The 16516-nt window shown below is 40.3% G+C and overlaps 2 protein-coding genes across 12 annotated transcripts in view; one reads left to right on the forward strand and one right to left on the reverse strand.

Annotated features, from left to right (window-relative positions):
• Window positions 1-16516, reverse strand: part of SPATA6L (spermatogenesis associated 6 like) — a 65007-nt gene that overhangs the window by 43800 nt on the left and 4691 nt on the right. For 4 of the 9 annotated variants that reach the window (XM_055087188.1, XM_055087193.1, XM_055087192.1 and 1 more), the window contains 2 exons: window positions 6440-6577; window positions 2796-2844 (listed from right to left, as the gene is read on the reverse strand). The exons of 1 other annotated variant lie outside the window; for it this stretch is intronic. In XM_055087188.1, coding sequence (XP_054943163.1) covers window positions 2796-2844; window positions 6440-6577 — 187 coding nt within the window. Of the gene's footprint in view, window positions 1-2795; window positions 2845-6439; window positions 6578-10760; window positions 10806-10979; window positions 11343-16516 lie in introns of those variants that run through there. 4 more of the 9 variants (XM_055087191.1, XM_055087189.1, XM_055087190.1 and 1 more) reach the window with 3 other exon arrangements.
• PLPP6 (phospholipid phosphatase 6) lies at window positions 6763-10385 on the forward strand. Of its 3 annotated transcripts, none has more exons than XR_008618232.1 (2): window positions 6763-8115; window positions 8487-10385. XR_008618232.1 is itself a non-coding variant. In XM_024126881.2 (1 exon), the coding sequence occupies exon 1, from the start codon at window positions 6906-6908 to the stop codon at window positions 7776-7778; it is 873 nt and encodes a 290-aa protein (XP_023982649.1). In that variant the 5' UTR covers window positions 6763-6905; the 3' UTR covers window positions 7779-8198. The 3 variants fall into 3 exon arrangements, 1 of the variants encoding a protein (XP_023982649.1); XR_002892227.3 differs by having other exon boundaries at window positions 6763-8053; XM_024126881.2 differs by lacking the exon at window positions 8487-10385 and having other exon boundaries at window positions 6763-8198.

Genomic DNA, 16516 nt, shown 5'->3' on the forward strand with positions numbered 1-16516 from the left:
GACCACCTAGAGGGGTGGGATAGGGAGGGTGGGAGGGAGATGCAAGATGGAGGGGATATGGGGATATATGTATAGGTATAGCTGATTCATTTTGTTATAAAGCAGAAACTAACACACCATTGTAAAGAAATTATACTCCAATAAAGATGTTAAAAAAAAATAGTGAGCCCATGTTCAATGTCTATAAGGCCAAGAATAAAATTTAAATATTAAAAGTAATTTAAAATACAAATTGTATAACAATAAAAAATCAGTAAAGATAATTCCCACAAAATATTAGAAGGAAAAACATTTTAATATAGACAATAATGGTGATTATAGTTAATACTGTACTTGAAAGTTACTAAGAGAGTAGATCTTAAATGTTCTCACCACAGAAAAGAAATGGTAATTATGTGATGTGCTAGAGGTGTAAGCTAACACTACTGTAATAATCATTTTGCGAACTATCTGAGTATCAAATCAACATGTTGTTACCTTAAACTTACACAATGTTGTATGTCAATTATATCCTCAAATAAAGCTGAAAAAAATATATACAATAAAAGTAAAATTCTCCCTTTGTAGATTTATGAAAAACATGAATACATGAGGACAGAATTTTAAATGCCAAGAAACTTAAAAGCCAAGACACCCCATAATTTTGGGTTTTCCAAACAGGAAGAAGGACTATATCCTTTCCAATCATCACCCCAATGGTAATGTAAAGGGCTTAATCTATCTCAGTCTCTAAATTCCTTACACTCAATTAATTCTCACCACGTGTCATGTCATGAATTGGAAGACTTAATATTGTTTAGATGGCAATATTCTCCAAACTGATCTACAGGTTCAATGCAATCTATCATTGCCTATCAACATCCTAGCTGGCTTCTTTGCAGAAATGGACAAGCTGATCCTAAAATTCGTATGGCAAACTAAGGGAACCCAAATAGCAAAAACAGGCTTGAAAAAGAAGAACTAAGTTGGAGGACTCACACTTCCTGATAAAATTTTCTATAAAGCTACAATAATCAAAATAGTGTGGCACTGGAATAATGATAGATTTATGAATCGCTGGAATAGAATTGAGACCTCCCCCACCCAAAAAAAAACACCTCACATTTACAGTCAATTGATTTTCAACAGGAGTGCCATGACCATTCAGTGGGGGAAAACTACTCTTAGTAACAATGGTGCTGAGACAACTGGATATCCAGATGCAAAAGAATGAAGTTGGACCCTTAGCTCATGCCATTTACAAAAATCAACTCAATATACATAGTGGACTTAAATGTAAGAGCTAAAATGATAAAACTCTTAGAAGAAAATATAGACATAAATCTTTGACTTGAATTACACAATGCTTTCTTAGTTATGACATCAAAGGCAGAAGTAACAAAAGAAAAATAGATAAAATAATATAATTCATCAAAATTAAAAACTTTTGTGTTTCAGAGAACACCATTAAGAAAGCAAAAAGAGGGCTTCCCTGGTGGCGCAGTGGTTGAGAGTCCGCCTGCCGATGCAGGGGACACAGGTTCGTGCCCTGGTCCGGGAAGATCCCACATGCCACGGAGCGGCTGGGCCCGTGAGCCATGGCCACTGAGCCTGCGCGTCCAGAGTCTGTGCTCCGCAAAGGGAGAGTCCACAACAGTGAGAGGCCCGCGTACCACAAAAAAAAAAAAAAAAAAAAGAAAGCAAAAAGATAGTCCAAAAAATGGGAGAAAGTATTTGTCAATCATACATCTGATGTGAAAGTTATATCTATAATATATAAAGAACTTACAACTCAATAATAATAACCCAATTAAAATATAGGAAGAGGATCCGAATAGACACTTCTCCAAATAAGATATACAAATGGCCAATAAGCACATGAAAAAATGCTCAACATCATTAGCTATCAGGGAAATGCAAATCAAACCCACGAGGAACCACTTCATATCCACAAGGATGGCTACCAATCAAAAGGATAAATAATAACAAGTGTTGGCCAGGATGTGGAGAAATCAAATCTCATATATTGCTGGTGGAATGTAAAATGATACAACTCTTTTGGTATAGTCTGGAAATTCCTCAAAAAGTTAAACTGAGTTACCATATGACCCAGCAAGTCTACTCCTAGGCATACACCCAAGAGAAATAAAAACATGTGTACAAAAAAACTTGTACACAAATATTTATAGCAGCATCATTCATCATAGCACCAAAGCAAAAATAATCCAGATGTTCATCATCTGATGAATGGATAAACAAAATGTGGTTTATCCATAAAATGGGACATTATTTGGACATAAAAAGAAGTGAAATCTTGACACATTCTATAGCAAGGAATAATCTTGAAAACATTATGCTAAATGAAAGAATCCAGTTACAAATGACCACATATTGTATAATTCCACATATATGAAATATCCAGAATAAGCAAATCTATAGAGGCAGAAAGATTAGTCAGTAGTTGCCTAGGGCTGGAAGGGATGAGGAAGAATGGGTATAGGGTTTCTTTCCGTGATGATGAAAATGTTCTAAAATTGATTATGGTGATGGTTACACAACTCTGTTAAGATACAAAAACCATTTAATTGTAATAAAACAAACAGAATCATACTATCCAGTAAATGCCATATATATCTAAAAAAGGGTTTGTAATTGAATCAATGACATGATTGAAATTTTACACAGACTATCTTGAACATAAATATGGGGTAAATATGGAAGTATCACAACTTAGAAAATAGAATTTTATATCTGTGAATTACATATACACAATAGTCTCTCTCTCTTTTGTTGGGGGTGAAGGGGGGAGTACCTACTTTCTAAAATGTCTGCTACAACTCCAGGATCTATTGCATTTTCAAATACCTGCAGGAAAAAAAATGGGGAAAATAAATCTTCAAAGTTTTATTAATATAAACTTACAGAAAATCTAGATCATATTCTTCCAAATAATTAACACATGTCAAATCCAGCCATATAATATTTTAGGATTCAACAGGAGTACCTTTAACAGGTATGTGGTTAAAAGCTCAACAAATGACTATAGAATAAATGAATGAGAATTAACACAACACCAAGTACAAGGAAAATTTAAGTTAGCTGAATCTACCACATGTTCAAAACGTCATCTACTTGACCTAGACCCACAGTTTGTTGTTGAAAGCACATCTGGCATCTACCCGAAAGATTCTTGTTTGAGTACCTAGAAAAACATCCTGAATACAACAGATACTCATTACATGTTAACTGAATAAATGACTTCTCTTCCCAAGCAATTGGTTGTGCTAAAAAGGAACATAAATAAAAATTCTATGTGCAACAGAAAAGAAAAGCTAAGTACTCAGCTAGACTCTCACAGACTCCAAAAATAACAAGAGAGAGAGCCTCATAAGTTTTAGGTGTATCATGAAGCACAAGAAAAACACTGTGATACCTGTCTATCCACAGCCAAATATGTTTATTTTGTCCTTGAGATAAAAGGGCCTAGAGGACTGAAGTAAAGGCATAACATGACCCTCTCCCTGAACTCTAGAACCCTGTAAGGAACGTAAGTTTTCAGCAGAGTTTGATTTCAGTAATTAAATTTCTGATTTAAATGGTGTTTAACCTTAAACATGATTAAAATCTGCTCTTGATCCAAAACCAGGTCTGCTTTAACTACAAAAGTGGAGGCTGTCCCCTGTAATTCATTTCTGTCTTACTGACTTGGATTTAACAAGCAAATGTGAGTGAGCTGGGTTTTTTTCCAAAATTATTTCAGTAATATTAGTTCATCCCTTCTCTTCATCCATGTCTAAGAATTTTCTCAAGGATGATCATGGGGAATAAATGATCAGCATGAATGGGGAATAAATGATCAACATGAACTGCTCAAACACAATGGCTCATACATTCTTTATGAGTCATTTCTTGTTTATCTGAATGCTTTAGAACATTGAATTCTGAATTATACAGAAGGTCCAAGGAGGAGAAAGTGTTTTCACTACTCCCTGCAAGTATTTGCAGCTAGAGAATGGAACAGATACAAGAAAGCTAGAGCCAACTGGTAGAAAGCTTGAATACGAACTCAAACAGCTCACACAAGAAGGCAATTTTTCAAAATTTAAAATAAAGCATTTATTTAATTGCACTTTATAAAATGAAAAATGGTCTGTGATATCTAGTAATCTCAAATACACAGCTTTGTGACATCTAGAGTGTGACTCTGAAACTCATTCTCCTCTTCTGCAAGTCAGGGAGCTTGGACTAGATGACCTCCAAGGTCATTTACAGATTGATTTACAGCTTCTACAATTTTACATCCTTAGGCTTCTTATAAAAAGATTTTTAAAGTCTTCTAGAGAAGCAAATTTACAATTGATAAAACTAATAAGGAAATTCTTGGGGGAAAAAAATAGACTGGATTTTCACCACCCACTTTTTAACCACGACCAACATTGAAATGGTTAGAACTAGGCTCCTTTGGATTTGGACTGTATGTTTCAAGGTAATATCCATTTATTCCTCTCTTATCCAACCAGTTTGGAAGACTATTTAAATTAACAGGCTGACTCAGAAAGAGAAAAACAAATACCGTATGCTAACTCATATATATGGAATCTAAAAAAAAAGAAAAATGGTTCTGATGAACCTAGGGGCAGGACAGGAATAAAGATGCAGATGTAGAGAATGGACTTGAGGACACGAGGAGGAGGAAGGGTAAGCTGGGACGAAGTGAGAGAGTAGCATGGACATATATACACTACCAAATGTAAAATAGATAGCTAGTGGGAAGCAGCCGCATAGCACAGGGAGATCAGCTTGGTGCTTTGTGACCACCTAGGGGGTGGGATAGGGAGGGTGGGAGGGAGATGATGTTAAAAAAAAAAAAGAAAAGAAACCAAAAGCAGCAATGGAGGATGGATTAAAATGTATGTTGGAAAGGGACCAAAGCCTTTGGAAATGATGCCATAAATGTGTATTTGATGATACACAAAGGAAGTAATGATCAATATTAAGTAATAAGGCACATTATAACTGAATTAACAGATGAGAATTTTTTGGTGTTGTTGCCCTATTGTATGTGTGTTTCTATGTTTTAAGAATTGTGTGGCTATAGTTTGTTCTCTCCCCACTCCTTACATAATACTTATATTTTATCACATCTATAAAGTGCATTAATTGAGGTAAAAATAAAACAAGGGAAACATAAAAAAAAATGGTACTGATGAACCTAGTGGCAGGACAGGAATAAAGACACAGACATAGAGAATGAACTTAAGGACACGGTGGGGGTTGGGGAAGGGGAAGCTGGGACGAAGTGAGAGAGTGTCATGGACATATATACACTACCAAATGTAAAATAGATAGCTAGTGGGAAGCACCTGCAAAGCACAGGGAGATCAGGTGCTTTGTGACCACCTAGATGGGTAGGATAGGGACGGTGGGAGGGAGACACAGGGGGGAGGGTATATGGGGATATATGTATACATATAGCTGATTCACTTTGTTATACAGCAGAAACTAACACAACACTGTAAAGCAATTATACTCCAATAAAGATGTAAAAAATTAATTAATTAATGGGCTGTGATTTATAAAAATATTACACACAGCCCTAGCCCTTTCAAAAATCAATCCTCATCTCCTCTGCTACTCTGTTTGAAATAGACAGGTCATCTTCTGGGCACCACCATCCAGACCTTTGAAAGTGACAGGCCTTACCGTGAAGCCTTCCCATTCTCATCCCCTCCCCAAAAGAACCACCTCAGTGATATTTTTTGGGACAAAATCATAGGCTTTTCAAGGTTAAAATTGATTCAATCTCTAAATTCCAAAACAAAAACTTCAAGAGATTGTCAGTGATTGAATAGTAATGAAATTAATGTTCCATTAAATATGAAAGTGGGAAGAGGGTTGGTAACTTTTGGCTACTTATATTATGATATCATTCACTGGAATGGAATCTAGCTTTTATCACTGCAGCTAAATAAACCAGATATGACCTAAGGAAACTCAGTAAATCTAAAAAGCCTTCTTGTTTTGTTACAGGATTTCAGATACAGGATTTAACTAATTTGGTTAGTCTGGGGTATTTTTCTGAGTCTAAAAAAGTTTGTTTCTAAGGTCTGCTAGTTTATTGATAATCTCTGTCAGAATGTAATGCAGCTGCCTCTAACACCTCCAAGAACATTCAGAAAATGCTCTCTGTTCCAGTTAGAAAATGCCATGGGAGTTCCAAAAATAGAAAACATCTACCAGGGTACTTAGCACTAGTTTGACAGAACTTGGCTCAGATCTGGGATGCAAAAGCAAGTCCTCCAACTATGATTCTGCACTGTGCTGAGGTGCCTTCATGTAATTTTTTTTAAAAGAAAATTTACAAAATAACTTTATAAAAGCTGTGTTCTTTATAAGAACCACTAAATGATCCTCAGACAACAGAATTTGAATTTCTCAGCAATGAGAAAGTCAAGATCACCTTTTCAAACCTCATGCTCCGCTGAATCATAATAGGGAACACGGAAGGAAAGCAGTGTGTCTCCAGGTACTGATTCAGGAGGTAAACCCCAAGGAACACATCTTGCTTGCCAGGAAGGCACACCCCTGGGCAAGAAATCTTAAAAACAAAGAAAAAAATAGAGAACAGGGTTTGCGTTTTGCTTTGTAAAGGGTCTATTTCCCCTAACCTCCCACAAACAATGTCAAATTTCCCCCACCACCGTAACCCTCACCTCTCTCCCATAGCACTACCCTCCCCTCTCCCCTCCTTGCTCAAACTGGAAATTCCAGTTTCCTCCCAAGTCTCCGCCAGGTGTCACAATCATCCTCTCGCTGGCTCCTCTCCCCGCCCCTCCAGGATGGCAGTGCGGAAGCGGAAGAGGCTGTAGGGCCGGGAAGCTTCTCCTTAGGCCGGCCGGGTCCTGCGGTCTGGGCCGCCTGCCGCGATGCCGAGCCCCCGGAGGAACGCCGAGGGCCGCCCTCTGGCCGCCTGCGCCCCGAGCAGCAGCGGCAGCCCGGCCCATGGCGGCGGCGGCGGCAGGTTTGAGTTCCAGTCCCTGCTCTGCAGCCGCGCGCCGGGCGCCGACCCCACCTGCGCCCGGCTCCGCGCGTCCGAGAGCCCAGTGCACCGCCGCGGCTCGTTCCCCCTGACCGGGGCGGGCTCCTCGCCGGCGCTCCCCTCCCCGCTGCCCGAGGAGGACCGCATGGACCTGAACCCGTCCTTCCTGGGCATCGCCCTGCGCTCCCTGCTGGCCATCGACCTATGGCTGTCTAAGAAGCTGGGGGTGTGTGCGGGGGAGAGCTCATCCTGGGGCAGCGTGCGTCCCCTTATGAAATTGCTGGAGATCTCGGGACACGGCATCCTCTGGCTGCTGGGCACCCTCTACTGCCTGTCCAGGAGCGACAGCTGGGCCGGGCGAGAGGTGCTGATGAACCTGCTCTTCTCCCTGCTGTTGGACCTGCTGCTGGTGGCCCTGATCAAGGGGCTGGTCCGCAGGCGCCGCCCGGCCCACAACCAGATGGACATGTTTTTCACCCTTTCGGTGGACAAGTACTCCTTCCCTTCGGGCCATGCCACCAGGGCCGCCCTGGTGTCACGGTTCATCCTGAACCACCTAGTGCTGGCCGTTCCACTGAGGGTGCTGGTGGTACTGTGGGCCTTCATCTTGGGCCTCTCCAGGGTCATGCTGGGGCGGCACAATGTCACCGACGTGGCTTTTGGCTTTTTTCTGGGCTACATGCAGTACAGCATCGTGGACTATTGCTGGCTTTCACCGCACAATGCTCCAGTCCTCTTTGTACTGTGGAACCAACAGTGACACCATCTCATTCGTTATGGCACCTGATCTGAAAGTTTCTACACGTGATGATGCTGACATAAACCAGCAGCCATCCTGCTTGCCCCTCTAAGGATTTCAGGCTTCCTTTTGGGATTTCAGGTGTCCTACAATCTTGATGGGTTGCTAGGTTAGAGCACAGTGCTGACCATTACTGATGACAGCCATATTACAGAAAGCAAAAAAACCCCCTCTATTATATACCTATTCAACAACTTTTTATATCTCCAGGACAACTGCAAAGAAACCAAGTTGAGGTGATTATAATATTGCTGCTTTTTAAAAGTTGACATCAGAAAATTTTGTTTTGTGTAATCCTGTAAGTCAACATATCACTTGTAAACTGAACTTTGAAAAAACAAATCACCTTCATTCTGTAAATATACAGGCAGATGAGCCACATACTAATCCTAGTTCTTTTCCTGAGATAGATTTTAAACAGTACTTTAAGAGTTTAAGACATAGGTTTTTCTAATTTATCCTCTGAAGATCTGTTACCACAGTTGGGAAGATTTATTCTTAATCCTAATTTTCTTGGTATGCTTTTTTAGTTTTGTCTCTTCCATCTTTGCAGATCAGGTAGTGAGAAGAGAGATTATAGTACATATCTTTCTCTCCTTTTCCTCTACCTCCTCAAAAGATCTTTAGAAAGATATTTATTTCCCACTAATATTGTCTTTCTGCATTCAGAGAACAAGCCAAGAACTTTACTGAAGAAGAAACACTTACAGGCGGGCATATCGACAGTGCCCATGGAAAAGGAAAGATGGGACTATGGCCTCATGCTTAATTCTGTTGACAGCAAACAGCATGGCATGACAGAGGACAGAAAAACGAAGCTGCTGAGGAGATCAAAGGAACTGAGAGTCTGGGGGTAGGCTCACTACATACTTTGTCAGTGGACCAACATGGAAGAAGATGGGCCCTGCTGCCTACCATCTCTACTGAATAAAGAATAATGCTTCTTTAATGAGGTAATATAATGGAAAAATAACTTGATTCTTTGCAATGCAAGAGCATAAGCTTTCAAATATATACCACAAGGATGACCCTGTATATTATAGTTTTTCATATGGAATTCCATTTCCCTGTATACAGCACACTTTAGGTAACAGTATTTAACTTGAAATTCATCAAGTGGAGCCTACCGCTATACCAGGCACAAAGTATAACTCCTAAATTTCCACTTATATTGACCCTCACAATTAAAGCAGTTTATCGATGGTGCCTCCCCAAATCACAAGACCAAAAGCCTCCAAATGCAGGGTGGACTCTGCTTATTATTCTTTGACCAGGAAAGATGGAAGAGGGTGTGTGCTTTAAATGCTGCTCTGCCTGAAAATATGAACCTTTAAATTACCTATGGAACTGGTGTCTTTAGATAATCTTAACAACCAATTATTTTGACATTTATAAATAGAAAGGATTATGGCGTTTGATCTGTCATATAGAGATGTACATAGGAATCCGGAGAATGGCTGTGACAGGTAGGCTCTGATTGGGTGGAACTGTGAACTTACTGAGCATGAGAGGAACACTGAAAAAGGAATAGCTACTTTTCAAAATGATTTGCATTTCCACAACATCCTGAACACAGACTACATCTTCACTTCCTGAATCAGCCAAACTGTGACACTCTAAGTGGTTTCCTTTATTGTTTAGCCTTAGAGAGATCCTTTATTTTAATTGCAGCAATATTCAGGCCAGATATTTGGAAGCAGTTTTTCCTCTTGCAGCATCTACAAGTCTGAATACTGGGAGATCAAAATTAGGCTCACCTCCTTTCTGGTTATTTTTCTGGAATTCCCTATCTTGGTTGCTGGGGCCTGAGTTTGCTGGCTTGTAAAGCACAGATCAATTCACCTGATTTTTTTTGAAGCATCCTAAGTACTGTAGAGTAAAAAAAACTGATTCCACTGTTAATTAATTGTACACTGAAGGATGCCTTTTAAAAATCAAAATAAAATTAACTAGTAATGTTGAATGAAGTGAGATGAAAACTTGTTTAATTTTTGCCTTAATGAGTAGTAAGACAGATTTATCACTCAACGTCTCAAGAATTCCTTCATCTTACTGCACAATTGTGAGAGGTCACAGCTGATATAGCACAATTGATACAGTCTGGTCCTATTTGCTGTCAGCAAAATCGGTCAAATCCAGGAAATTTCCATCTTTGTTTCAGAGCTGCATGTAGGATGAAATCACAGCATTTGTCACTTGTATGGAGGCTAACCAGATTTTCCACGGCCATAACCTGTTGGTGTTCTGCTTATAATCCTGGCCAGTAGAGAAGCTCCTTATAGCTTTCAGGCAAAGCTGCGTGACAGTCTGTCACCAACTACACATGGAAGGGTTGGAAAATGGAAGCTGAAATAAGGAATGACCGACCCCAAACAGGAACAATGGAGTCACTCTGCCACAGCACCTCACTTAAGCAGGATTCAGTGGATAATTATTAAACAGTTGTTGATTGATCCCTTTTGGAATTAGCAAGCCAGAGCCATCTGTAGGGGAAGTATCTTAGAAAATACTTGATTGGTTTATAGAGGTGGCAAATTATCAGGGAAGTGATCTGGCTTTTTGAAATTAAAATCTTCCCTGGTTATTTAAAGAAGGGGCTTTTTAATCTTCACAAATCTGTATCCTGGAAAAGAAAAGAAAATCCTTCTTGGACTTAATGCAAGGTTATTTTAAAAGAACAGAAAAATTCCGGATAAAGCCAAGAAACAGCTAGGCTTGGGGGCAGGACGGGAGGGGTGGTGGCGGGAGGGGTGGGAAGAGGTTGAGTTGAACTAAAGGTTAGAAAGTAAGAAAAGACCAATGTAGAGAATCTGAGGGACAGAGGTAGGATTAATGATATGTGGTGGGGCGAGGGGGTGGTGAAAACGACCCAGAACCATTTAAGAACCCTGGGGAAAGAGTCTGATTTGGGCCAAAGAGGAGAGGTTCGTCGATCTCTCTTACCGCCCGGATCTGCAGTTCCACCACCACCTCCAAAGGCATAGTTCCCTACGTGGGCGAAAGGACTGGAATGAAAAGATCCTTTTGCGCTGAGCCTTGGGCCGATTTTTCTTAGTTTAACTCAATCCTTGCAGCAAATGTTCCCAGTAGTTTCCCCAGCTCCCCACCCCCCATCAGTTCTCCCACCAGCCCAGGTCCCTCCCACCGGGACGGGTCTCATACAGCGCGAGCTGGAGCCAAGGTTTCCAGAAAGCTGAAGCGTCGCGTTGCTATGGACACTCAAACACGCAACCTTCCACCCTGGAACGCTTGCGAGGCCCCCGGCGCCGCCGGAGTGTGAGCCTCCTGTGCTCCACTTGGAACGACACTGGCTTCCAGACTGTGCGCTAGCGGGAGAGAATGTCCTAGTGTTTATGCCCTGGTGGCCGGATCACGAGATGCTAAGAGCCCTAGCTTCCTTTCCACCACGCTTTCCATCCACTCTCTTTAGGGCCCCAATCACTATGTTAAAATGTTTACAGTGTCAATTCAAAAAGTTGAATGTGATCATAGCTCCCTTACGATGTAAGCCCTGCCCATTTTTAGTATCCATACGACCCCCAAGCCCTGGAAATTCTGTAACAATTACAATTAAAATAGTAGTATGTCCCTAAAGTACTCTCATGCTTATAAAAATCATGCTTATGAAATGTTACGTCCTCATGTTTGGTTCAGAAAACATGCCCACTGTCAATACGAAATGAAACGTGTGCTAATTAAAAATACAAGGACAATTCCTAAAGAGGTTTGAAAGTTAACGTATCCTGTTTTAGCCCCAATAGAAATATTTTTTCAGTCTCTTTACTGGGGTTTAGTTAACTTAAGGGAAGCATTGAATTACATTATCTCCCAATGGGTAGTTACAATAGTTGCCAAAGCCAGGGTTACACTGTAAAAACCGTCAGAGGTAGCAGGCAGGGCAAGAGTTCTTAACCAATAGAAGAAATTGCATTTTTTCCCATTCACTGTATTTAACAGACAAAAATGAAGGAACAGAGGAGGGAGTGGCTGCTTCTAGCCGATCAGAAAAATCTGGGAGGGCCAATGCTGTCTCTAAACAAAACAAATTTTATTGGAATTAGTCATTTATTACTAATATTTTGCATTGGAGATTTATGCAGTTGCAGAAGTGTAAGTGCAGAAAGATGTCCTGACACAGAATTAGGTATGAATTTTGGTAACTGGAGTGCCTTTCTCTGAAAGGGAAAAACTCAGTGTGATGAAGGAAGATGTACTATGTCCTTGTCCAATCCTCAATGATCTGTCTGTCAGCATAGCAAGAGGCACACCAGTGGGTGCTTGGCTCCCTACAATATCCAGAGCACTGATTTGTCAGCTCACAACTTGCTGGCACCCTTACTAATGCATTTATATACAGGGACAGGACCTGCCTTGACCCTTACAAGTACGTCATCAACACCAATGCTAAGACATCAAGGATAGTGACAACCAAAACATAAATAAATAAGTGGTCAGACATAATGGAAGGGAGGAATCAATCTTTATTGAGAACCTACAAAATGGTAGGGATATTACATATGCTAATTAACTTCATCCCCACAGTAACTCTTTCAGGGAGATATTATTATTCTTATTTACAGGTGCAGAATCTGAAGCCAGACAGTCTTTTGTCCAATGCCACACATCTAAAGGGAAGGAGCCACACTTGAATCCAGGTGTGCCCTACCATGTCTCTGCCATTGCAACACAGACAACCTATTGATTCCGAGACACAGTGTCCCATTCTATGCTCTTCCTAGCCTTAACTGGACTCTCCTTGCTTAACTGAACTCTCCTTGATATAACTGGAATCTCCTTGCTTGGCTCCTAGGGCACAGCCCTTTTCTGGTTTCCCTTCAACTCTCTGGCCATTCTTCTATCTCTATTCATCCTCCTCTCCCTGGCTAAGCAGTGTTTCTAGTTCTTTCTTTTCCTCCCTCTATATCCTTTACCTAGGGTTTCATCCAATGTAGGTATGGATTAGCAAACGTATAAAGATTTACATATCCCACCCAAGCCTCTCTTATACTTTCCCAGACAAGGTAGAATCTCACTACTATTTATTTACACACACACACACACACACACACACACACACACACACACATCTCCTCTTTTTGGCAACTGTGACAATAGCAGTTTTACATTTGCTCCTGTGATTGTTGATTACTATTTGTCTCTATAAACTGTAAGCTCTGCATGGCTAAGAGTTTGTATCCTAAATACCTAGCAGAATAGATGCTCAATAATTATTTTGAATAGATGTTAATTTCAGAGGTGGTCAAGCCAGGCTATAGGGTTTAATGTAAGTACATGGGTAAGGGGAGGTCCCACCACTACAGTGCAAACTAAATACGCAAAATGAGAAAGGACCAGGCAGAGCTACTTCTGCTAGTTGGGCATGAGGGTATTAACTGAGTTGAAAGGAAATATTTACACTCTGTTAATTTCCCCCACCCCAGTCACCTGAGGCACTCAGCTGCCAGGGAGATGCGGAAGTTGCTACATATACAGTGCCTCTGGCCCATCTTGCAAAGATTGAGGCTGCCACCTCCACTGGAGGCCAAGCAAAGCCATTGGACTGTCACCACTTACAGAGACTGGCTTTATTACCAGTGTAGGTACCTGTGTAGGTGGCAGAAAACAAATCTCATTAAACAACTCTTAGTCCCAGAGTATTTCTGCAGTGCAGGCTGATCAGCAGTGACAACAGCATTGCAGAAATGACACATCAGTCATGCATCCTGCTTACATCCTGGCCACTGCCAAGAAAATGGTACATGTCCCAGATGGGGATTTTCCAAAGAGTTAATTATAATGAGCAAAGAACAAAATATTACAGATAATTATAGCTGAGATTTTCCTTTTATCTAAAAAAATATAGGACACTAAATTGTAAAGATTTCTTTTCAAATAACATTGGAAGGAGTATTCATATGAGGGGAGGACAATATATTAAAAAAAAGGAATCACTAACGGCAGGGATGTGGGAAAATACATTCATACATTGTTGGTAGGAGTGTAAATACGTAAGTATTAATTTTCTATGGCTACTATAACAAATTACCACAAACTTAATGGCTTAAAATAAGACAAATGTATAATTTTTGATTTTGTGGATCAGAAATCCAACAGAGATCTTTAAAATCAAAATGTGAGGGCTGCATTCCTTGTCTTTTCCATTTCCTTGTTTTTTCAGCTTCTAGGGGGCTGCCTTCATTCCTTGACTCATAGCTCCCTTCCTTCATCTTCAAAGCCAGCAACATTGAACCAACTCCTTTTCATGCTACCATCTCTCTGGTTCTTTTAAGGACTTTTGTAACCATATAGAGTCCACCAGATAATCCAGGATAATTTCCCTATTTTAAGGTCAGCTGATTAGAAACCTTAATTCTATCTTCAAGTTAATTTCTCTTTGCCATGAAAGGTAACATGTTCCCAGGTTCCAAGTATTAGGGCATGGATATCTTTGGGGGCCATTATTCTGTCTACCACATATAACTTCTCTGGAGAGCAATTTATTAATATCTATCAAAATTTTTCATTTGACTCAGGAATTCTACTGCTAGGAATAGGTATATATGGGTATACTTTCACAAGTACACAAAAACATATGCTGCAGCAATATTTGTAGTTTAAAAAAATACAGGAAACCATCTAAATGTTCATTAAGTATGGTCAGGTTAAATCAATTATGGTTAAGCCTCAAGATGGAATAGTATGCAGCATGGGAAAAGAATAAAGCAGAGCTCTAAGTCCCAGCAGTAAAAACTCTCTAAAATATAGAGCTAAGAAAAAAAAAGCATGGAACAAAAATGTGTCAACTGTGCTGCCATTTGGAAGAGACAGAGAATATGATGTGGACATATATGCTTAGAATATTTCTGAAAGAAAAAACTAGAAACTGCTAATGGTGGATGCCTCTGGGGAAAGGACCTAGAGTAGAGACACAGAGAGAAAACTTACTTTTCATTGAATAGCCTTAGATACTTTAAAAATATTTTTGCAAAATATTTGCAATATTTGGTCTAAAAAGGAAAACAAATTAAAACAAGTATAAAATATAAAATAATAGAAAGGATAAATCTGGGAGGATAGGAAGGACCAAGAACTGGCTTCTTCAGCATTGGGGCTCCATCCTGTATACTGCATACTGTGAGAATATCCATGCAAGTGTGTCTGCTACTTTTGCTTCCGTGCAGGGTGTCTTATCCTGTGACCCCTGGATGTGTCAGGGATCCTAAAGGCCCTGAAATGATAGAAAACCTTTCATGCATGTGCATATGTGCATTTTTCTGGGAAGAGAGCCTGTAGTTTTCATTGGAGTCTGGAAGGGGTAGAGTTAGTCAAATCAGGTTTTGGAACCACTGTCCTGCCATCAGTTCCCAGCTATAGCAAAAAGAAGGGCCACCCACGTTATCTGACAATGAGGCAGATAAGGAAAGAGGGGTTCTTCTCTCCATCACATTCATGCCCACTTATTAGAGCCAGTTGTCTCTCCAACGGCAGCTGGATTCAATAAGTGAGAAAGATCTTCAAAGTCCTGTTCTAGGCCATTATTTTATGTCTGGACTCAGACTCATTTGTTAAGCCCTACAATCTTTTGTGCCAGTGAATTATTCTTTAGCAAATGTGAATAACACCAGCAAACTGAGTTTCCAAAGCGAGTTGTTCATTAGGATTTGGGAGAAATGCTTGGGGGTGGGGGAACCTCAAGTACCTGAAACAGTCTAGATTATTTCAGCCCTAAAGCAATGGCAGATTACTGATTTTTTTTAAAGTGTAGATCCAGCCTCAAGACCCAGGAACTAATTGTGTTTTATGTTTGGCCTTCTTCAAAGTCTTTCTCTGAAATGTTCTTTAACAGTATAGTTTCCTTAGAGTCTGATATATGGAGGAGAAAAGTTTACCTTTCTTTTACTATAAATGTATAAAAGACCTCAATGAGCTATTTTGGGCTCTTTCCTTGGTTCTCAAAAACTGCATAAAGATGAAGTTTATATTTTTTAAAAATCTTAATGTTAAAATCATATCCTTTGGGGGAACTTCACATTAGAGGGAGCAGGGTGTCAGCATATGAACCCACTGAGCAATCTTAACATCACTAAAGATGACATCACATGTCTTCTTCCTATGTGATTCATAGGAAGCACCTATGAAGCACTTTTGCCAAGAAAGTTGAGGTTGAATCTGAGCCACTAGAGCTGCACGATCTAGTAAGGTAGCAACATATGGCTATTTAAATTTAAATTAACTAAAACTAAATAAATTTAAAATTCAGTTCCTCACTCACACTAGTCACCTGTAAAGTGCTCAATGGCCACAATGGCTAGTGGCTACTGTACTGGACAGTGCAAGTAGAATATTTCCATCATCACAGAAACGTCTACTGAACAGTGTTGTTCTAGAGCTAACTTCACTTCATAGAGGATAGAGAAACATGTTAATGACACCACAAGACAGCAAAGAGACATATCTAGAATGTGAAACATTCTATAGGACAACTAACCTAGTTAGCCTGCAACAAGTCAAACCCTGCAAATTAAAAAAAAAAAAAAAAGGAAGGGGGGGAGGAGAAATGTTCTAGATTAAAAGAAACAAGCCCTGGGCTTCCCTGGTGGCGCAGTGGTTGCGCGTCCGCCTGCCGATGCAGGGGAACCGGGTTCGCGCCCCGGTCTGGGAGGATCCCACGTGCCGCGGAGCGGCTGGGCCCGTGAGCC

The sequence above is a fragment of the Physeter macrocephalus genome, chromosome 9 (genome assembly GCF_002837175.3).
Source record: "Physeter macrocephalus isolate SW-GA chromosome 9, ASM283717v5, whole genome shotgun sequence".
In the NCBI taxonomy this organism is placed as follows: Eukaryota; Metazoa; Chordata; class Mammalia; order Artiodactyla; family Physeteridae; genus Physeter; species Physeter macrocephalus.